Raw genomic sequence first — 25,234 nt, 5'->3', positions numbered from 1 at the left:
CATAAGTTAACTTCATCGAATCAGCAGACGTTTTCAAGTTTGAAAGCACTTGATGGTGGATATCATCCATACTTTCCGATAACACTTTCACAAACTCTGACACATTCTCAGGCAACTCTTCATAAGGTGGGTGTCCAGTATGCTTGGGTCCCCTTTTTGCACTACATGTACTGCATGTCCGGCACAATTCTTCCACATCTCGCCTCATACCTATCCAATAAAATCTTTGTCATATGTGACTCAATGTCTTCTTGATTCCGAGATGTCCTTCTGTTAAACTATCATGGGATTGACGCAACAATAGATTTGATCCAATATTCCACAGTAAAATATTGTTACGTCTCTGTTCGTTAGTTAATTTTCCGTAAATTCGTTCCGACGAAACTTTAGCAACACAAGTCCTTTCTTAATAAAACTGGTTTATTCTTTCTGAATATAACTTTGCGATATACTTAATTTCAACAGTCGCGCTATAACAAACGTCTCACGTGCTCGACTTCAATTACACACTCTCTGACTGCAGTTCAATTACTAATTACACTGTTGTCCCGTCACGTTGTGAACATCTTATATATACAAGACTAACACAATCTAGTAAATGCTAGGGCATTCTTGAAGTAACAGGATATTTCTATAAACAGGTAGCGTGATACTAGTCACGTGACCTTGCTGACGCAACAATATCTTTAAGGTAACTAACGAAACATGAGAAACTAGAAACTTCAGTTGAATAAACAAAGTGATTAAAATTAGTGTTCGAAAGCAGAGGTAATGGTGTGTATTAAAAAGTTGAAGAACAAATTGATCATAAAAGTTTTTTAGACTTTATACAGTAACCCACGAAACTCTGGAAAAGAGGAGAGTATGAAATTCCGTTCAAGACATTGACAGCAGTTAGATGACACAAAATGGCCAAACATAACATTTTACGTTGCTCTGATTGTTGCTCTAAGTATAAAAATGATATTAGTGAGAGGGCGCTAGGAACTTCGCGAGATAAACTAGGAGAGTAAGTTATAAAATAAGAAAAGAGAAATGGTTGTTCGTCGTGTGGCAGTGATTGACGAACTGAAATGGGTTAGTCCGAAGAAGTTTTATTTACGATTCTTAACTTCTTCGTTGTCTTTATACTCTTTATTTATCTTGGATTTTTAAAGTTTAAGTTAGTGTTAGTCTTGATTCTTGCATTTAAATTTTAGTATTTATGTAGAAATAAAAAGATCCATATGCTGTATGAATGACCAGTAGTACTAGTAATATCATGAACCACTATTGTGGTTCATGACAGAGATTGCCTATTTGTTCTTCTTTATTATTATTTAATCTTGTTCCACCAGCTTACAGCACAAATGGTTGTGAGTGTGAGTATTGTAATAAAACTTGGGCAGTGTTACTAAATCATAAATGCTTCATTGTGTGTGTTGTGTAGGGTAGTTTAAGTGTATTTTGGCTTTCTAGCAAATAACAGTAATTGTATAATCTTTCACACTCAATCGTTTTAATGTAATATATAGTTTATATGGAGACTCAGTCTATTACATGCATATGTATATGGCTACATGCAGGCTGTGGATGTATTTTAAAGTTTATATGGCAGGCATTACACATTTATTGTAGCAGTTATTGACTTCTTGTTGCAGTTGTATTGATGTTATATATCATTTGTTTATATATATATAGGGTTCATGCCCATTCAGACATGATGCTGCCTACAGGATCACAGTTTTTCTTTACCATTGCATGATCTATTTCAGCCATGTTATACAAATGTCTAAAATAATGGTTGGAGACGGCTTGAATGGGTAATAAAGAAAAAAATTTAATATAAGTTTAACATAACAGCAAATGTACAATGTTTCAATGAGGTTTTGTCATCATCACTACCTGATGATGACAAAACCTTGTCGAAACATTGTACATTTTCTGTTATGTTAAACTTATATTAAAGTTTTCCTACCCATTCAAGCCGTCTCCAACCATTATTAGTCTCAAAGTGGGTTCCTCATCATCGAAATGTCTAAAATGTTTTGCAAACATCTAGGTTTTCTCCCACAACAGAAATCTTTAAGCCATAGTTTTAAAGATAGCACCAAGTTCAGTTTTGAGGGTTGAATCAGTAGTCACGGGGATGGCTGATAGTAAGCATTGAATTATAGCCAAAATTGCATGATTGCAAGTTTTATAGATACTGCAGATACAGTAGCCAGCCTTGAAGCTGACTATAAGTAGTGGCAAGAATCATGCAAGCAGTAGATGGCAAAAATAATGGAAATTCTAGGTGAAAGTGAGGCAGAAATTTTGTAGCTATATATTTATTTAGAAAATATTTAGTTTCTGATAAAGTATGCTGTAGCAATAGCCCACCAGAGTCTAGGGTTGTCATAGTGGAAGGGGGTCGTAGACGTATCTTGACCGAAACTCTATCAGAAATGAAGGGGGGAGGGTATATTAATATAATCAATTCATAATTGTTAATTAACACATTTTTGACCTTGTAGAATGTGCAGGATGTTACTCTAAGAGGAAATCTGGCCAACTGCAGCAAAACCTTGACTGGCCTTACTATAGCCAGCAGAGAGGAAAGGGGGAAGTATAACAGCTATAAGAATTATTAAAAATGCTTATTTGTATACATATGCTATTATATTGTGACACATTGTTGTATATTTGCATTGAATATATACATATATATATGCTGGTATACTTTGGTGACAGATTTTCTTGTAGGCAGATTTTGTTAAACAAGACCGATGTCTGTAGGTTTACTTTCTTCTTAGAATTCTTCTCAAGAAGTCGATAAGCCGTCTTAACTTTGTTAGAACAACGGGTGAAAGTTGTAGTTAGTGATGAGTTGGCCGACGCGTTTCGAATGCGTTCTGCATCCATTATCAAGGCTGAATGTTGTGCACACATAAAACTTTCTTTTAAGAAAAACTCAATAACGAGCAAGTTGTACTGAAAGAAATACTCAAAAAACTTTTTAAAATGCTGGACGTTATCTACTCCCTACTTAAACCAAGTTTATATATTTTCTTGACTTTTCATGCAGAGTTACTCAATGGTTATCTATGTTAGCTGCTCCTAATTTTGAGGAGAAAAACTACAGGGAAAACAGCTAGTCAATACCTCAAACACTTAGGTTATCTTTGTCAGACCAAATAGTCACTCTTGTAATACACATTTCAACCTTATAACATTCAATTTCAATACTGCACATTTCTTGGAAAGTAGTCCAAACTATCAAGTAAGATATGTACCACAACAGACCTAAGACAATTTGCTTTTAAAAAAGAAGCATATAGCCAATACAATGGTGTTCAAACTTGTTACTTTAACAAAAGAGAGAAGAAGAAGAAGAAAAACAAACTCTTCTATATTTCAAAACTGACAATTGTAAATCCTGACGATATAATTACCTATTGGTGTCAAAACTGGTTCAGCAGTTTGCAGAACAGCTCCTTCAATGATTTTGACCTCAGATGGTTCAATTAACTGAGGCCCATCAGCAATCTGCAAGATTTCCACTTTTTGAAAACTTCTTCTAGATTTTCTACTATCTTCCTCTGCTGTAGGAGTGGTTGGTTCCTCCTTTTGTGAAGATTCTGAAGATGACTCATCTGACTGAGATGCCTCAGTGGAAATTATGGTAGGACTAGTATCATTACTATTTTCCATACTGGAATCAGGTTGAGGATTAACTGGAGTGTCCATGTTTTCAGTATTACCACTACTTTCTGTTTCCTTACTCACTTCACTCAAAAGCTCTTTAGGTGGGGAATTCCTGAACAACAAAACAAATTAAACATATAAATGTTCCTAAAATTAATTTCATCAGGTTAAAAATTAGATAATGTGCATGCAAAAGTATCAGCAAGTACTTCATTTCTACTTCACAAAATACTATCTCTTGCATTCACTACAGTAACAATTGCAAAACATAAGTAAAGAAAGCTTTACATGGGTTGGTGAGACAATTACACAGCAATCGAGGTTTCTCCATAATAGTACGACTGATTGCAAAATTAATAATCATTTGAAAAATTTCTATTTAAAACAAAATTCCCAGAGATATGATAAACAAAAACTTCAGTTGATCCTCTGAAAGGGTTACATTTATGAATTAAAATGCTTACAAATAAATCATTAAATTCACATTATTTTCATAAAAAAACAAAAACATAAATTAAAAGAGTAAACAAATACAGTAATAACATTACAGAAAACAACAACAACAAAATCAAAACTGAAACTGAATCTCAGTGTAAATAAGCTTCAATACTAGATTACACAAGTTTGTAAAATAAGCCCCACTTTTCTCGCATATTCATTTTACTGTAAAAATTGTGCTCAGTCATCATGATTACACTCTCTTGGAATGACTGTTGTGAGCTGTTCCCTAAACCATCTTTCTTAAACTATCATTATAAATATGAACAAAAATTACAAAGTCATTCTGTAAGTTTTTTAGTAAGTCTGAGCATGTGCACACTACATGTTGCTAGAACTTATGGTAAAGTCTCGACTTAAATTTAGTTATTTTCACATGTTAAAAAAAAAAGCACAACCTCTTAAATTAAGTGATATGTCTTCTTTTTATAATTTCTTTGATTTTTTTAGTTTTGAGAAAAACATTTACAGTTATTTACTTATTATTTGTATGTTTATAGTTTTATTCTGTTACTTACTTTCACATTGTCCTGTAACTTAAAACTAATTTAAAGGTAGCATTGTGTAATTATATATTAAGTATTATTATATTTATATTTTATTTACCTGTTGTTTAGTTGAACTGTCTTTCAGATTTGTTTATGCAATTCAAATCCCAATGGTGTTAACTAGTCTTAAAGTGGGACAAAAAGACTGATACTGGGTGGTGCTGAAGTCTTTGTCATGGTAGCTACAGATTTGATATTTAAATTCTTCAAACTACACTCTCAACCCGATGCTTTTTGGATGCCCCTTCCTTTTATTTAGATATTAAAATCCTAGCTGAAGCAAATTATTTTAATGTAATTTGTACCACAACCTTTAAAATGCTAAGTTGTTTGAGGAATACATCAGTTTCATAATGTAAAACAATAATTATGCTGTTTTGCCAATTTTTAATTCTGGATTTCTTTTTCTTTTCAGTTTTAGCAATGATGAAATTTGCAAAGTCTTTCAGTGATATTTATGCTTTATCGGTCAGTTAAAGCAACTATACTGGTAATTTCAAACAAGTGTAAAAATAAATGTATCATTATGGAAACTTCGATTAAACCTGTTTAATAAAAATCTAATGATATTTAGTAGCTGATATAAATATGTTGTGTTAACATTTATGAAGTGCATGATTATTTTTATTGTAATTAAAAAACAATAAGCAAATTGAATATAAAAACAAATTAACACTTTGATAACAGCCATTATATTTCTTGTAAGTTTGATAGTGAAGATAATTTTCCAGATAGAAAATATACAGAAATAAACTATGACCCTTTGTTACATTGACCTTTGTAACACAGGTTTTTTTAAAGACAGAAGGTATATTATGCATATATTCCCATTATACTACATCAAGTTATTTTATTTATATATGCAAGACAGCCTAATTTAGTGTACTATATATAACTATAAGAAAATCAGAATATATATATTTTTGTATATGTCAATACCATTGCTTGTATTTATTTTAAAATTATAATGCATTTATATAACTAAAAAAAACTGTTATTGAATGAATTTAAATATGATTTACGCCTAAGCCATATCTGCCAGGTAAACTGAACCTTGTAAGGTGGTATTAGATTTATGACTGAGGATACTTAGAAGTGATAGTACTCAACTGTTGATTAGATATAAATGTGAGTCATTATAAGTTATTATTGCATGAATATACAGATTGATGTCAATAAATTTTTTTCTACAACGTATGACTAAAAGTCAGTAATGTCATAAAAGTAAACTTTCAATGGTTGAAATTACTATTTGGTAATGGTGTGCTGACATTTTCTTTTCAGTGAATAATTCGAACAGTGTTAAAGTTATACTTTTATATATTAATTATATTATATTTCTAAACTGCATTCATAGTGATACATACATATACATATGTTTTAAGAGAAAAAAGCTTGTTACTCAAGATGGAGCAGTACCAATTGCTGAAGACTAACTCATAAAACTGGTATGCCAACCTATACATGCAAGTTCCAATACTCTATGATTATAAATGCATACTTGTGTAATAGTATTCTTTCACTTTCAAAAATGCTTGGTGTTACGTTTAACATGTACACATATCTAGCTTTCAACAATAACAGCTCAATAATTCAATAACCCCTCAAAGAATAAACACTAACAACTTGCAGTTAAAAAAGCATTTTTTACTGCCACCAAAGCAAAATTATAACAGAAAGAAATGACATTTCTTTCCTATATGCAGTTAATGAATGTTCATGTTAAAGAGTTCATTTTCTGTTCACTGCTTATCTTGAAATGTTAGTAACTGATGAGGATGGAAGGATAGTCCTTCCACATCCCTCATATGATCCTGATTCACAATCCTATCACTTCCAAATTTTTAATCCTCTCAAAGGATGAACAACATTCTTTTACAATTGATTTTTAAAAACCAGCTTCACAAAGCTGGATTTGTTATATCTCATGTGCAGTTTACCAAACTGCTGTAATACACTTCATGAAACAATGGAGGAAATGCCATGTAAGTACCAGATATTTTGTTAAAAAGTAATGTTTGGTTGCTTATAAAAATTGTTAACACTAAACAAAAATAATTAATGTCTGTTTTTGGTTACAATCCGATATGCTTCGTGAGCAGGAAATAAATACTCCTTCTTTCTGAACAATTCTTATAGATGTCAATCCCCTTACTCTTTTTGTCCTTGTTCTATTTCTTCTGTATCTCCTGATATTAACAATGATGGTTCCTGTCTCTTTGGAGTCTGTCCTCCTCTTGGCTTATATGCTTCTGCAGCTGCAGTTATATGCTGCAACCAACTGTCATAGAATGGTAAAAATAAGACAATTTAATAACTCAAACCAAAGTAATCTACTTATATACAAAAACATTGTGAAATAAGTTATAAATTACATCACTGAAAGTTCAAGTTTAACATGCTAAGCTAAACTAATACTTGGTTTAAATCTTTATGCCCAGAAATAAATAGCTTCTTTTCTTCATTCTAAAAGTTAACTTAAAATTTGGAGAGACTAATTTCTCTAGGACCAAAAAATACAAAAATTATCATTCAAACACTGAATGACAGTATTTTGATTTCCAGCTGAATCTGGCTGAACTAGTAAAAAATAATATCCAAGTATAATTACAGTAAATTCATACCTTGGAGAACAACAGAAACACTGTTTGCAAAGATCATCTTACTGTACAAGTACCTTAAGAATAGTTCAATTCCTTCATCTATATACAAATGGTTAAAAATTCTCAATCATTTTGTTCCTTTATGATTTTATATTAAGATGTTAAATTTCAGTATGTGAGAATTCTTAAATATGTAGTACTTGTTGAAATCCTGCTATTAGATGCAGTTGTCTAAGCTTATGATCTTAATATTCATGCTCAAAAATATTAGTTTTTTAAACATAATTTATAGCTTTTGGGCACAGAGTGTAATTGCCCACACAAAAAATACATTTCATTACAGTTTTACTGAATGATGCTTAAATTGAATATTTTATTAAATTTCACTTTTGCACTCTGAATTTGACTCTTAAGATGATAAATCTTGTAAGTTGGTTGATGAACTTTATCTTCAAACTGCTACATCAGAAAAGCTAGTAAGGTTACATTTATAGTAGTGACTTGACTTTCCACTACCCATGAACATACATGAACCACAAAAATGGTTTCGTAAATTGGTGGGAAAGGGATAAAGCAATATATACCCAGTATTTCTTAGATTTAAAATTAATAATAATACTGGTGTCGTGAATATTAAAAAATTATGCTTTTTGTACATATATGCCAAAGTGGAGATCAGATTGTTTGGGGAAAAGAACATCCATAGGATGAAAGAGTATGAATAAATTTATTAATATATCAGAAGTTTCCATCCACATACATACATTTTTCTTTCAGAAGGCGAGGCAGCTAGAAATTCATAAATGGCATGTTGTTCTGATGTTGAAACAAGGAAAAAACCCCTCTCATCTGTATAAAAATAAAATATTTTCCAAAAACTTACATTTTTCAGTATTTCAATGAAAATGTAAATAGAAAACACTAAAAAATGTAATGTTATTTAATTTTGATGTATTACATAAAACTTTTTTTGGCTTACAATCACTCAGAGGCTGATGAAGGCCTAGAGACAAAACACTGCTAAAAAATTTAGTTTTTTTGTTTAACTCTCTCAACACGGGCTCGGCCAATTTGACCGACCTCGTAACCACTTCTACTTGTTATAGTTTACATACTACTAACATTTAATATATTAAGTGTATCTTTACAAAATTTTGTAGACTTATAGTAAACGTTACAAGTCTTTTGCACACAACAAATCACATTTTTCAATGAAGTATTTTTACTTATATTTGTCCGTGAAAATATTGATTCTTTTATTTAACTAGTCCGAGTGTAAAGTGATTTTCATTTTAAGATTTAAAATACTTTTCTTTGTTTCAAAAATCTCACATTTCATTTGCATAACCTCTAAATCCTCATAAGTATATATATAACTTTTTTTCAGTAAAACGTTATATTTTATCTGTTATTACATTTATTATTTGATTCTTCAGCCTGTAGACAACTCATCGAAGTAAAATGAAAGATAAAATTGTAAATTCAGAAATGTAATGAGCAGCTGTTTCCTTTTTCTTCATTATTGATCATGAAGTTTCAAAGTACTTCCCCTGAAAGTTTCAACTGCTAAACATATCCCATATATTTTCTGTGTTTATTTTACTGTCAATGACAAATTACAAGCCCGCTGAAACTAAAGCAATAAATCACCGCACATGTTATAAGACTGTTTATGTACAACTGTAATACGAAACTCTCAAGTGCAAAAACGCATGTGTAATCAGTGAGGTGAAATTCCCCTTGCTCAAAAACGCATGTGTAATCAGTGAGGTGACATTCCCCTTGCTCCGAGAACACGATATGGGATATAGCAGTTTATGTTTCCTACAACAGCAATTTCCCAGGGTAATAAAATAGCAAAAAATAAAAACATTTATTATATTGTTCAGAATTGGGCTGATCCAATTGTTTCAGTTCTACTGGTCACCCATTTGATGTGTGTGGAATTTTGCAGCATAAGTATATGAAGGTGTTATTTGGACACATTCTTATAAAATCTACTACCCTCTCTCACTTTCACCACACTTATTTGCCAACCAATAGAAACTGAGGTTCCACTACCATCTTCTACACTGTTTTACTTTTGGAAGTCTTCTTTTACAAGCAGAGTATGTAAAATGCCTTTGGTAGTTACTTCAAAGTAAGTAATCATAATTTTTAGTACATATACATCTGTTCAATAATTTCAATACATATTTGTTGATAAAATCCAGTGTTGTTGTTTCTGTATATTAGCACATCATGTTGATAAAATCCAGTGTAATCGTTTCTGTATATTAGCACATCATGTACTCCTTCTGGAAAGTATGATACACATCACAGAATATATTGTAACATACATTTTTTCTTTTCTTTTCCAGTAAACAGCTTAGTTCAGGGTTCATCTTCCTTATTCTTGGGTAGTTTCTTCAAAGTAAGTAGTCATAATTTTTAGTAGATATACAGAATATCCGCTCAATAATTTCATATATATCTGTTGATAAAATCCAGTGTAGTTGTTTATGTATCTTAGTATATCATTGTATTCCTTTTGAAATTGATGACACACATCAGAGAATACACAATATATATAATATATATGTAATAATACACAACAGAGGAAACATGTAATACAAATTTAATGTTTTTTTTTCTTCTAGAAATTGAACCTGACACATTGAAAAGTAAAGCAAGAGAGCTGAAGGAAAAAAAAAAAAAATCAGTGAAGAAGAAATACAGTTTCTTCTAAATGTGTCCTTGTCTGATGAAGAAAGCATTCTGTGAGAGGAGCATGATGTTGATAAAGTTTCTGCTAATGTGTCAATGCCTTTGACAGAATCTCTATAGAACCAGATGCCAACAAAATCTAGAGTCAGCTCTTCTTGATTCTGTCTTATGGACAGATCAGGAAGTGGTTGGTGAAAGATCCTCATCAGATGAGGATGTTGTGGAATCACACAGGCCAGGTACATCAAGGCAACGTACACCACCATCACAGAGAAGAGGTAGGACAAAGAGGGGTAGGGAAAGGGGTAGAGCTACAGTATCTACTAGGACTGATCCTTCCCAGCAGGAGAGGCCTCTCACATGCAGTGACACTTGGACCTGGGTGCAAATCACCGAAGAAGAACCCACCCCACTTCTGTTCAATAGAGGTGAGCCTGTGTCCTGATGGGTAACCTCTACTAATACAGCTGTCGATTTGTTTAAATTTTAAATTTTATTGTTACTGAAACAAATCGATATGCACGATCTAAACAGTCACAGCAGGAAGGTGAACCCCCAAAGAAGGAAACCATAAAATAGACATATGTTACCATGAAGATATTTTAGCTTATTTTGGAGTAACAATTACCATAGGACTCAAGCCCTGTCCTTCTTTTTCTGACTATTGGTCTACTTATCTTCCTTTCCATAATCCTTGGTTTACTAACATCTTCTCTGGGGACAGGTTTTTAGCTATCCATGCTACCCTACACTTCAATAACAATACTAATGCTCTTCTTAGAACTGACCCTACTTATGACAAACCTTTTAAGGTTAGACCTGTTATAGACCGTCTACTAAAATCTTTTACTTCACACTATTCTCCTAACAAGGAACTAACCATTGACGAACAGAAGTTGGGCAGAAAATACTGAACTGTTTTTTTTTTCAGTACATGTCCAAGAAACCTGTCAATTGGGGCATCAAGTTGTGCATCCTGGCAGAAACTGTGAGTGGATAGTGTCTGAAATTTAAAATCTACACAGGCAAAGAGGGACAAATGCCAGCTAAAGGTTTAGCAGAAAGTGTTGTGATGGAAAGATGGACAAATACAACAGACTAGGACACTGGGTTTTCATGGACAATTTTTACACTTTAACTTGTTTATTTGACAAACTACTGACTTTAGGAACCTATGCTTGTGGGACATGCAGGAAAGACAGACTGTATTTCCCACAGTAACTGGTTTCTACAAACCCACAGAGAGGGAAAGCATGATTTTTTAAATGTGGAACTCTGACAGCTGTAAAGTGGAGAGACAAACGAGACATTTACGCACTTTCAACTTTACACTCTATTACTATGACAACTGTAACAAGAAGAGGAAGGGATGCTGAGATTACAAAACCTCAGTTGATTATGGACTACAATAAGATTATGGGAGGAGTGGACCTAAATGACCAACACTTAAGTTACTGCTCTACTGCATGATGGACAACAAAATGGTATAAAAAACTGTTTTTCTGACTTGACAGTTGTACAAAATACTGACCAACCAGCCAGCATTATCCCAGAAGGCCATCAGAATGGACATGGTCACAGCTCTTGTTGAGCCTCTACTTCAAAACAGACTAGGTCCTTTTGGTATAACACTCTCTAGAACTGTACAGAACTCATTACCTCTGAGACTTACTCTTGGCAGACACTTCCCTACACTTGCTGACACAGGTAACAGAAAAAGATGCGGAATATGTCTTCCTGAAATAAAGATCTTATAAAATGTGTGATGAATTTCTGTGTTTGAAACACTTTGAAAAGTATCACACTAGTGTTACTCTTAAAAGAAGTTAATACTATGTACAAGGTAAAAGTCTGCTCTTTTCCTTTGTAAACAGTTTTTGGTTTTAAGAAAAATAAACAAATCTTAATAGCATTTTTTGATTGTTTTTGACTTAAATATTTTTGTAAAGTTTTTATTTTAGTATTGATACACTTATATGTACAATAGTGATGCTCCCTTTCATGTGTCAAAATCAGTGTATAATGTTATTCTGTATATGCTATTATAAGTATGTTTTTTGCAGTTTTCTTAAATGTTTGTAATAGAATACATATCTATAAATTTTCATTCATTCATACAGCTTTTTCTTTGCAAAACGTCATGTGTTTGTTTTTGATTCATGCAACTACTAAATCCATTATTCCTTTTAGGCATGTATAAACACTTCCCAATATTTGTAAATTATTTTACCTTTCTAAATGTTATGAATAAACTTGTTTTAAAGTTGTCAAGTTTCTAATGTTGTATAATTTGGTTTTAACTTACCTCAGTTTAGACAATTAGAATAAAACAAATTCAGTAGGCATAACTATGTATTGGCCTACAAAAATACAAATGTAACTATAATACAAGTATACTGAAAATTACAGTGATATTTCAGCCACCGTATGTTACATATGCATATAAATATACATGTTACTATTTACTCATAAATGCTTAAATTTTAGTTATATTTCTTAAAACATAGAAAATAAATGAAAAATACACTGAAAAACAAAGATTTCGAGTATGTAACCCTGTTACAAAATGTTGCGTTCGTGCATCGAACTTGCTAAGCCTCGTTTATTCTTATGGGTGGAGAGTGTAGAGATACTAATTTTTTTAGGCTTAAAATATTAATTTTTGAAGACCAAAAAGTTATCAAATTACTGTATTAGAACACTCAAAATCCCTGTAATTTAGTTGTGTCTCTAAATAAACTATATGTGGGTTAAAGAAAATCCCATTTCAATTGAGAGCAATGACTTATTCATCACACTTCAATGGTTTTTGGCAAAATTATTATTTTCTCTTTCAAGCTATTTATAAACAACTGTAGAGTTACGTAGAGGTGAAAATGTTCTTTCTAATGGTTATAAACAGGAGCTAATTAGTAATATGGGGGACTAAACAAGAGCTTCCAAAAGATTGGTACAGTGGGAGGAGCCACTCTAGTAGACTTGCTAAAAATATTGCTATCTCAGCAAATCATAGAGGAGGTAGGTTCTTATTTTATATTTAGCTTGTCTATATTTCAAATTCGAGTTTCTAATTTGTTAGCTACTTGTAAATGTTTGTGTTGTATGGTGTGGGGCATAATAAAATGGCAACTGAACAATAAGAAACTAGATGTGTGATCAAAATCGAAACATACATAATATTAAAATTAAATTATAAACTATGTTTTGATGCCAATTTCAATGTAAGTAGTAAAAACTTTATTTAATAAAATTTTTAAAATAATGCTCCAAAACATCGTGACACATGCACTTTAACCTACCAGGGGCAAAAGGGTTAAGAGATAAATACAATAAACATGTTTACAAGTTCAGCATGTTAAAAACTATAAAACTATTACTTTTAGTTCAAATAACTTACTGTTATTACAAAACAAAATATTTTGGACTTATTTCAGATAAAAAAAAAATTTACCTGTAGCAACATTTCTAGTAAAAATATTCTGAACCCTCAAAATGGGGCTGTGGGTTACTTTTGTATCTTCTCGACCCGACATTAAGTTAGAATTGTGATATTTTAAAAGCAGCTTATCATCTTGTTTTTGGAGCAACACCAAGATGTCTTCAAACAGAACGACATGGATATCCAATGTCTTTTTAGGCAAGCGCCAGGTCAAAAGTCCTTCATAAATTAAATTGTGTTTGGTGAGGTCAAGATGCTATGGAAACAATAAAAATATGAGAAAAATTATATATACAATAAATATGTCAATAAATCACATAAAATAAAAAACTGTCTAACAAATATATATCTAATACATTTATGATGTTAGAAAAACATGTAGGTTCAAGAAGTCTTGATAGAAATGAATAAAAACCCTATAACTCAAGTGTTTTTGAAAGGTAGACTTTTCTTCTTCAGGAACAGACCTGGATTTATGGTGTAATTCAATGAGTGATATATATAAAGGGAGTTTAGTGATGTCATGAAAGTCATCCAGTTTTCCAGGAAATGTTGAGTCTATTTCTCTATGTACTGTTGTAAGCATCTCATTTCTGGTATAATGTAGCCAATGGCAAGAGAGTATGTGAAAAGGTGTTAGGGATATTTTACTTACGAAATGGCTAAATATATGTATATTTAAAACTATACTTAAGTGTTTAAGTAAAATAAAGGTGACACCTGGAGACAAATTGAAAAAGATATGTTAAGTTAATCAATTTATAAAAATACAGGTATGAAGAATTATCTTAAATAAACAGTAAGTTTTGTGAAATTCAGCATTCACATTATATGAAAAAAATAAGCAAAGAATAAAAATTATTTTCCTCACAGAGATGAAACCAAGAAACAGAAATCACTGATTCCAGGATCTAGATTAATTCTGTAAGGTTGAACAGTGTTTAGATTTGCAATCCAGTAAGCTTCTTTCATTTTTCTATCTGCTTTAGTTTTGAATCCTGTTTTAATGCCGATGAGAGTAACATCGTTAATGGAATGGTTGGTTAAAGTGTTGAGCAACAGGGAGATCTTTTTTTGGTGTTAATAGCAGATTTATGGTTGTTGAAACGTTTAAAGTGTTGAGCAACAGGGAGACCTTTTTTTGGTGTTAATAGAAGATTTATGGTTGTTGAAACGTTTAAAGTGTTGAGCAACAGGGAGACCTTTTTTTGGTATTAATAGAAGATTTATGGTTGTTGAAACATTCTATAAGAGTTGTTTGTGTATGTCCTACATATTAGTGATTGCATTTTTTACACTGTATAAGGTAAATGGTGTTTTTTGTTTCACAACAGATTTCTTTGGATATTTTAAAGTTTCTTTGATTGTGCTTGTCAGAAAATGAGTTTTTTATGAACTTGCAGGTTTGACAATGGGCTTTATTACATGGATGACAACCATTTTTGGGTGAGATGTAATTCACTTTTTTGTGAACAAGGATATCTTTTAGAGTTCTGCTTTTTTGGAAGGAGACAGTGGGAACTTTAGCAAATATCTGTTTAAGACGATCGTTGAGCTGTAGGTGATGAAAATGTTTTTCCAAAATTTGTGTTTAAACTGATAGGTAATAATAACAGTAATTCTATTTGAAAATTTAGTATTGCTCTGATTTAGGATGTTTTCCTGCTAGGTGTTATTAGCCTTTTCAATTTGTCTGTTGATTTCGGTTTCTTATCAGATGACCTTCCTGTTGTCACTAAACTTCCTTTATATATATCACTCATTCAATTACACCATCATTCCCAGTTTGCCCCTGAAGAAGAAAGGTCTACCTTTTTTTATTCATATCTAATACATTTGACAGGATAATATTAAGGTTGATCTTGTTTTAATTACAAGTACTTGTATGGATAACTTTTTATTTGGGTAATAATTATCACAACCATGCAGATTATATGTATACTTAACTATATAATTTTTAAAATATATATAAGATTCTAAATAACTATCATAAAGTAAGTTCAATAAAACAATTCCTTACTACTGCAATATGTTGCTGCATGCAAAGTGACTGCTTTTTTATTAAAAGTTTCAATAAAAAAACATCTAAATTAAGATAGAATGTTACTTATCTTTCTGCAATTACTTCTGTCACACATAATTGTCAGATATTTAGAGTACTCTAAAATATTTATATAAATATTTTCAGCCACACAAAGAAATGCAGATAAACAATATTTTATTTGAAATATTTTTGCTAATATTGAGTAACTTTCACTTTGCAAGTGTTTTATTTTGTCAAAAATTTCTGAATACTGATTTAAAGACCATTACATATATTGATGTGACTACTGAAAAATATTTTTAAAATTTTTATAGGAAATAGCCACAATCAGTTTGTATCACAGAGGAAATGTTGACAGAATTCTATTAAATCTATAACTAACTGGAAAAAACAAACAAACAAACAATGATTCAATCTGATTGGGTGTTTTTTCTTGACAGTACAGGAAATTTTAATTAAGTTTTACACAAAGTTCCCCGTTTATGTCAACAGGAAGTGTTTAGTATTACTAGTGTGTTCACAGTAATGAGAGACTGAACTTGGAGCTTAACTTATTTCTGTCAGAGATAACTCTTGCTATGCAACTAACTTTGTAGTTTTGTGTCACAACAGAATCCACTTTCTCAAAGGCACTTCGATCCATTCTCTTTTGAAGTTCGCAAAGCCTGTGGTAATTTTCAGCCTCTTTCACTGCTTGATTCACATATGCAAGAATCTGCTTGCTGCAGTCTACAGCTTGAAGGAGGTTTGCATATTCCTCTGTGTTTGCTGCAATTCAGAAGTATTTGAGAAATATTCCTTAGAATGGAGTACAAATTGATTATAGACTTTTATTATACTTAGATGAAATTTCTGTATAACATATTCCAAGAAATTATAAACATTCTTTAAATACAATATTTTTGGTTTTTATGTCTACACGATTAATAGAGAATTTTTAACATTTCTAATGAGCAACTTCTTTGTTAAATATCTATGTGTATACTTATAAAAACTTAACAAAATTTGTGAATTTTATTATCTCTAACACATACAATACAAATTGCTGTTTTTACAGTTCGGATATATAATTTCAGTCTTTTTTAAAATTTAACCAAAAATATTATGTATTTTGTGAATCAACTGTTTTCTGGATCACACCTACTTAAATAGATGTTTCTGAATTTTAATGTAGAAGATTTCTTGTATATTCATAGACTGCTAAAAGCAATGTCTAAGCAGAGAACCAAGATTTTTTGTATTTATTTATATTGTAATTATTAACACTGTAAATACCTAATTTTATAGCATAAAACAGTAAACCTGGCTTAATTTACTGAACTCTGTGCAAAACAATCAAGAAACTAAAAAAAAAAGATGTTTTTCTTATTACAACACAGGAATTTTTTTAAAATAATTTTCTGAACATTAATGTTAGCACGTTACTAAAATACATAGAATACATTTTTATAATACCAATGATCTATATATTGTTGGTTTAATTTTCACATAAATCTACTCAAGGTAAACATGCACTAGCCATCCTTAATTTAGAAGTGATAGACTAGATGAAAGGCAGCTATTCAACAAGATCCATCACCAATGCTTGGGATACTTTAATTGAATAGTGGGATTAAGTGTCACATTATAATGTCCCCACAACTAAAAAGATGAGCATGTTTGGTTAGAGACTACAAAGCTCTGTATATAAAACACTTGTGCAAATGATTATTAACTGATTTTGGACTTTAAAATTAAGAGTTGACTACACAGGTAGCAAAACACGCATGTATATTTTTAATTTTCACAATACATGTATATCTTTATATTTTTTTGTTTTTTGTATCAATTTTAAAAGATATGTGTGTCTATTTTAATGCATAATTCTTGCTCATGTTCATTTGAAGTCTTATGTCATGTATGTAAACAATGCTGTCTGTATTTAAGCTTGAAAAGAAAATAAGTGGGGTAGCTTCGCATGAAAGCAAAATGAAACTAAAACTGGATTTTCTAAATGTCAAATGTTATACATATTACAAAAGTTGTTAATCAGTGTCTTTTGCAGGTGAATACAACTGAAGTATTTTGTTTATTCCTTTTGGATATTTTCACAAAGCTATGTAGCCTAATATTAAACTGATAGGTTAGAGGAAATGAAACTAGTCAACAGTATTCACAGCCAACTCCTGGGATAGTTAAATTGAATAATGGGATTTGATTGTCACTCTTAGAACACATCCACAGCCCCAAAAGTGCAGGTCACAATTTTGAGGCAACAGGATATAAACTATAGTTCTTCAGATTCACAATCCAGCTACTGACCACTAGTTCATGCCCAGCCCTCAGATGAAATAATATCAAGAGTTTGATTTCTACTTCTTCTAATCAATAGCAACAACAAAAAAGTTAACTTACATCAAAATAAAAGAAAAACACACATGGACCCTTTTATCTTTTAGTTGCTAGTTTCTCTGTCCTCTAATTATTTCAACTTTGCATATTTATAATCCATACATTCAACAAATAGCATTTAAATGCTAAATCTGAGATTTAACTTTCAAAAAACAGCTTATTACTTACGTGCTGAATATTTTGCAATATTTTCAAGAAGTAATGGATACTTTGTGAGCCTTTGAAAACCAGTTACAATAATATCTTTCAACTGAAGTCTTCTACAGAGTGGTTGCATCTCAGCATCCTGATGCAGAACAAAACATACTCTTGTATTTGGCTTAAACTTATATTAAATACATGGAAGTTTGGTTTTGCAACTCTAAGACTTTTGTATAATATCATCATGAAATAGTTTCACATTCAATACACATGCCCTAGTAAATTTTTAGTATAAATAGTGACATATCAAAATACTAGAATGTACAAAAAAAATATTCTGATGAGGTATATCATGCATTTTATTTATGACCAAATTTATCTTCATGCATGCAAATATAGTTTTAATACTGATATGTTTCTTCTCAATACTACTATCAATTAACTGGATCTATGGTTAAGAAATCTTTATTCAGCTCAACCAAAATACAGTATGAATTGAATAATTTCACATGAGGTATGGGTAGCCTCAAAATAAATCTAAAACTTAATAACTCAGTAAACAGGTACATATGTTGTTTTACCTAAAAGTATGTCTCACATTAAAATTTGCAGTGATTGTTTAACATTGGTTTTGTAATGATATAATGCAATTTACTTTATAAACAGGTAGCCAATAGTAAACAAAAACATTTTGTACTTAAAAGATGTAAACAAAGTGAACTATTTAAATATATGTGCAGATAACTTGCATCATCTAGTACAACTATTTTGTAATTTTTTAGATGTAGCAAAACACACACAAAAAAAAGACTTACTGCCAAAAATTGTGCCAGTTTTTGTTCCTTGCGTTGCTTGTTTTTCAACTGTTCTAAAGCTACTGACTGGTTTCTACAAAATGTTGAGGCTGCTTTTTTTAGCCTTTCTCCAGGACAACCATTAAACTGAAATTACATTAACTGTTAAAAAAAAGTTTGGGAAATACATTTGAAAAACTCCAACACTATGATAAAAGATGATATTTTTGCATAAGTTAAGTAAAGCACCACAACATTAAAGCGCACAGCAACTTATGAAAAAAGCAACAGGCTCATTGAACAACTCTACATGTTTCAGCAGTATTCTGCTCCACTATCATAAGAAACATTTCTGATGTTTAATTTTCAATGAAACAGAGGTAGACATGACACTAGCAGTTAATGAAATTCATTTAACAAAGCATAAAGAAGAGTTTTTAAAAACGAATCTCTCTCCACACACTCTATATCTTTAACTATCAACACTGTATTTTGTACGAAGATTAAAGTAAATCACACAGTTGCATGCATTGAACAATGCCCTTTTTCCTTGCTTGATTACTCCATACTTTTCAGTAAGTTCAGTTAATTCCAATGTAAATTATTTATGAGGTGCAGAACTTTAGTCCGACACAGAGTGAACCATGATCAGGCTGTATTAAGCCTAACCCAGAGTGAGCCATGATTAGGCTGTATTAAGCCAGAGGGTTATAAGAGACACAGTACAATTTTCTGAGATACTACTAACTACAAAGAGGAATAAGTTTCTGCTAACTTATGTTGTTCTCTACAGAGTATGATAAATTAACTGAAGTATCACAATAATTTTTCACAAAGAAATATTTATGTGCTAACAATCACAAATGTAAATATGGTCATCCATTTGTAAATTTATCAATACTATTCTAGTTAGCTGTACATTAATTTTGACATTACCTAAGTTACAGTGACAGTGATTGCATATATATATCTAATGTGTTGAAGCATATAATTTGTTCCACTACTTGTCTGAAAAAAAAAATGCTTCATGTAATTAGAACAGTTCCAAATATTTTAATGACATTTTTCTTGCATTTTACTTTCTATCTTTCCAGATTGTAATGAACAAAGGTTTTAAGAAATAAGATTTTAATGCATCAATTCTTTCTCATAATCAATCAATCAATCATGTCTTCCTCAATTCTGAGGGTTAATGAGTACAGTTCTTTATTATTATTATATATTCTTCACTGCCAGAACCAATTTCATAATTCAAACTTACTGTCTCCAATCCATTTTCTCATGTCATCAAGCCAAGTGCATATCTGACTGCATTTTGCTCTTTTCCCTACAGTTTTACCAATCTTCATTCAGATCTAATTATATGCCCAAAATAATGTATCTTCCATTCCCTACATAATTTCCCACAATTATAATGCAATAACATTCAAACTAATTTTACTTACCAAATCTAATTTCCCATTGTTAGCTGATGGAACTAAGTTTACAAAAAGCAGTAGAACATATGTATGTCACCCAAATATGCTAAAATGTTTACCATTTGAAGCATCATTTCTCCAATATCACCAATTATTGGTTCTTCACGACGACGAATTTTCATCATTTTATTGAATCCACCATGTATTTCCAACATTTCGTCTAGATTGGGAAAGAGAAGTTGAAGCAGATCTGAAGGAAGCAGCTGTTCCTGCTGGAGTGGTCGAAAAAACAGCCCATCGAGCACTTTTAAGTTTCTAACATGGGTTCGCTCAGTATGGAACAATTCTGTAAAAAGTGAACAAGAAGACCACATAATTAAAATTGCAATATGCAGATTATTACTAAAAAAAAAGTTGTTAAGCGAGGAAATTTTCTAAGTTCAAAAGAGATCTGCATAAGAAAAATGTAAGAATGGTACTCATTTCCTGGAAACCAACAGAAATGGTGTTATATTTTTCTATATAACAAATGTCATTGATGTTGAACAAGCAACATATTCTTCACCTATATCCTCTGCTTCACTGATTTTCAAATATCTGTTAGTTATTTAAAACTTTCTAAAAAAACATTTAGTTACATCATAATAATTAAATGATGGGCTTCATGATTTTCCTCAACTGTTTTATTATCAACACAGGTACGTTATCTATCTAAAGTATCGCACCAGGTAACATTTTTACTAACATGGGTACATTTTTTGTCTATTATCTTGAAATAATTAATTTAAAATTAGATAATCTGTTGCTTTTTTTTAGATGCTAAAGATATATTACTGAAAAAGAATCTTGTTAAGCACGTACATCTGTTTTATATCTTGGCACCAGGAGAGCCACATAGAAAATGTTGTTTTTCATTTTTGAAAAATTGGAAATTTTATAATTATTACACAATGTCTAAAAAGTTGTCTCTTACTTCACTTGCATAATATCTTCTGTTTCATTGTGCTCTGAAATGTCATAATGAATGATCTTGCCATCTTAACTTTAACTTAGTATACTCCTGATAAAAAAGCTTTAGCCCTAAAAACATTAACCCTCAATACCATGTATACATATATAATATTGGGTAATTTTGTGTTCTTGCCTGTTAAAATACTTCATGTAAAGAACTGAAAAAACAAACTGGGTGAAATCACTGAATTTCTATAAAAAATAGATAAAAGATTCCAGCAGTAATTAGTATTGTTGCAAGTTGCATTTTGATCTTACAAGATACACTGTTATCTTGTGTTTAACCTGTATTGCTACTACAATTATATTATTCTGAGCCTGCATCAGTGCTTATACATGTAAGGGTTCTTGAAAATCACAAAGCATATGGACAAATATGGTAAGAAGAATATGCCAATATCAAGATTTTCTAATTAAAAAGAATTAAAAATGAAGGTCTATGGATCTCACCAACTCTTTAAGTAGTTTTTGTAATTAATCATGTACCAAATAGCTGGTGGGTTCATGAGTTTGTTGATTATAAGGTCCATAATAACATATAATATAAAATTTAAACAAAAATATGATCAATACTGTAATTAATCTCACAAACACATTTCAATCAATACATTTGACATCATTGAATGAAGCTTTTAATAAAAAGACTCTATGTCAAAATATCTTAAGTTCAAAATTAGTTGAGGTTTGACATAGTACAATGTTTCTTACTTGAACTATAAATGACTTATTAATTCTTTTCTTTGAGTAATGAGGGTGCATATGTAGAAATTTTATTTCACCCTGATGCTTCTTGAATGAAGCTTTTAATAAAAAGACTCTATGTCAAAATATCTTAAGTTCAAAATTAGTTGAGGTTTGACATACACAATGTTTCTTACTTGAACTATAAATGACTTATTAATTCCTTTCTTTGAGTAATGAGGGTGCATATGTAGAAATTTAATTTCACTCTAATGCTTCTAAGTAGTTTATGAATGTATTCTCCAAAAGTGCAGTTTTTAAATTTAAGATAGAAAAAAATAATTTCTGCTATTTTGGTCCATAGCTGTAAGGAATGATGTAAACTCAATGTGTTCTGTAGAAGCTAATCTTTTTAGAGTTTTTAAAAGGTTTCCTATTTTGTGAAGTATGGGTTTCACTTAAAAATCTCCATCAACAAGTAGAGCACTATGTTTTTATTTTGAGCTCATTTAGATTTGTCCAAATTAAATCAATCAGTGATGTTGGTTAAGTGTGTATAATATGCACTATTTTCTTATAAATTGATAAAGGAATGACAATCATTCTGGAGAAGGAACTGTCTAACTCGATACATTGCCTTATTCATCGAGATATTTTTATTCAGTATTTTTGTGAAAATTCAGGATGATTTAACTCATACTAAAGAAAAACATTATTTCTTTTGTTTACAATTTTCTTTTCTCAGTACAAAAATGACAAAGAGCAGTTGGTAGTCTTTTAGTTTCAATGCTGAACTTAATATGAGGATTCTGTTTATTAAGGTGAGAATAAAATTTCATAAGGCTTTCTTATGTGTCATTCCACAAAAACATCATCAACACGTAGAAACTCTTTCTGTGGCGTGTAGTGAGAAGATGACAATTTTTTTTTACATTTCTCTATAGAAAGATAACATAAGATGTTATTAGATCTACTGTGCTAAAAATACTCCACGCCAAGACTGTATCATGACAATACCATCTTAATATATGAAGTTATATGCAATACTTACTATTTCATCTTGATTAAAGTAACTAACTACTTATCACATGTCAAATTCTTAAGATTCATCCAAACAAAAGTCTAGCTGGTTATGCTTTGTATTACAGGACCACACTATGTTTTCCACTCACTTAGTTAATATGTTTTTAATTATTGCATTTTTCATTGTTCTCTGTTTGCATGCAGTGAGACATTCAAGTAAGTTACTTCCCTTTATCTTTCACTTGAAGCCTGCTGTGGTTGTGTTCTTTGGGCTATTATCCATATTTTCTTACATAAAATACAACTAGTTATGTGATTAAACACTTATTTTTCTTGTTGGTGAATTGGATAACAGCTAAGATCAGCCACACCCTTTACAAATGCATGGCAAGCTCACTGGCTGTGGTACTGGTAAAAAATTTGGCTTTTAGTGTACTACATTATTGTAATTTTTAATGCCAGGTTTGCCATGGGAGTGAGTGATTTTCAGCTATTTCACAATTATAAGTATTCACGAAAGCCTTAATATACATGTCTCTTCTGATTTTCTTTATTTTTTTTGTTTTCTTTGTCTAATACTGTGAGAGCTCTTACAACTCCCTTGGAGTTATTTTAAGTTATATGTTTGCCTTAAGTGAAAGTATTGTTTACTTCTTTTACCTTGAATTAGAACAAAATCCAGGTTTCAAGAGAACTGGAATCTGAAGTTTTAACAAGATAGACTTATAGTAAAATCCAAGCTTCACTTGGATTTTACTTACTTTGTTTTTATAACAATTTCTTTTAAACTTGTTTATGTTATTTTTAGATTATTTCTTTGAACTTAACATACAGGGGAACTAAAACTTAAATTGGTGAGAGCTTTTCACTAAAGGTTTCTCTTCACTTTTATACATCTATGGGACACGTGCCTTTCCATTTTGTATTGTTCTGTATTATTTTTTGTTTTGTTGTTGATAAACATTTGTATTTGTGTGTCATCTGATCCTTTGTGTAATGAACCCACTTGCAGATTGGGGAGAAACAGATTCCTACACCTGATATCCTAGAGTCTCCAGCTAGTGAACCTTACTGTCTACACTGGGGTACATCTGTGAGCTGGAAAATACCACAACTCTTGGTAATTCATCAACAACATGACATGAGTTTTACTCTAGAATGTAAAAACCCTGACAGAATGCAGCACTAAATAGTGTTATTTGCAGCTTCTCAGACAGAAGTATGTACTTGAAACTATATCAAAGACCAATTATTTTTAAAATGAAAGAGCTATATAAGGTATATACATATTTATCTGGTATTTTCCACTTCCACATTTTAATTAACCTACAACAACATTTTATGAGTAAAAGATAAACAATATAAAACTTGTATGTTTATAACAATAAATTTTTTACCATTTATCACATCTTGTCGTTTCTTTTCCTTGGGTTTCATTAGACGTAACTCTTCTACATTAACATTTTCCTGCCAGTTTGGTTGGTCTGCCTCTGCTTCCAGATCAGAGTCATTGTAGTGGTGAAAAGTGGATGATAATCCACTTGATGGAAGAATTCCAGGAGAAGGACTGGGGCCTGTGACGGGGTCTGCTGGGGTTCCTGAGGGGGTTCGATGGACCATATCTACAGAAGTACATGGGCTTTCCAAACTTCTATTAAGAGAATATGAAAAAATTGTACTGGTGATAAGCTTAACTGCTCCTTTACTCATTATCATGATATTTTCATAAAATAAATCTTGTAAAACCAAATATGAGAACATTCACACATTATTGAATAATGAGATGGTGGTTCAATTAAAATGTTTATTTTTGTTAAAAACTAAAATTTGCAGAAATTGACACCAGTGTTAGAATTTATACATTTTTAGGGTAAGGACTTCTAAATTACATCCAGAAATGTAAAACTGATTCTGAATACTTCATACACATGTATGCATAAAGACGTTTTTCTTTAGTAAAGGGTTTAATAGCAGAAAACTTGTAAGGTGCTAATATATTAGACATAACATTTTAAATGATTTGTTGCAAAATTGCACAATGGACTATTTGCCCTCTTTACACTACAGGAAATCAAACCCTGGACTTTAGTATTTTAATTCTGTAAGTTTACTGCTGACCCACTGGGGAACCTCACTGACTATATATATATATATATATATATATATATATATATATATAGTAGTAAGTAACGTAAATATATATATATAATTAAACTTAAACTAAACTAACTACTAAGTAAACGTAAAACGTAAAACGTAAACGTTAAA

At 31.0% G+C, this 25,234-nt stretch overlaps 1 protein-coding gene across 1 annotated transcript in view; it reads right to left on the bottom strand.

Moving 5' to 3' along the window:
• LOC106467286 (rho guanine nucleotide exchange factor 11-like) overlaps positions 1-25,234 on the bottom strand; it is a 164,225-nt gene that overhangs the window by 11,513 nt on the left and 127,478 nt on the right. Inside the window, exons 12-20 of the mRNA XM_013927625.2 lie at positions 24,364-24,617; positions 20,371-20,597; positions 18,855-18,980; positions 18,067-18,184; positions 16,097-16,275; positions 13,476-13,719; positions 8,083-8,167; positions 6,871-6,996; positions 3,417-3,781 (exon numbers count right to left, since the gene is read on the bottom strand). Of these exons, the coding sequence (XP_013783079.1) occupies positions 3,417-3,781; positions 6,871-6,996; positions 8,083-8,167; positions 13,476-13,719; positions 16,097-16,275; positions 18,067-18,184; positions 18,855-18,980; positions 20,371-20,597; positions 24,364-24,617 (1,724 nt within the window). The remainder of the gene's footprint in view (positions 1-3,416; positions 3,782-6,870; positions 6,997-8,082; positions 8,168-13,475; positions 13,720-16,096; positions 16,276-18,066; positions 18,185-18,854; positions 18,981-20,370; positions 20,598-24,363; positions 24,618-25,234) is intronic.

The sequence above is a fragment of the Limulus polyphemus genome, unplaced genomic scaffold (assembly GCF_000517525.1).
Source record: "Limulus polyphemus unplaced genomic scaffold, Limulus_polyphemus-2.1.2 Scaffold78, whole genome shotgun sequence".
NCBI lineage: Eukaryota > Metazoa > Arthropoda > Merostomata > Xiphosura > Limulidae > Limulus > Limulus polyphemus.
The sequence above is the reverse complement of the archived record's forward strand: the minus strand, read 5'-3'. Positions and strand labels throughout refer to the sequence as shown.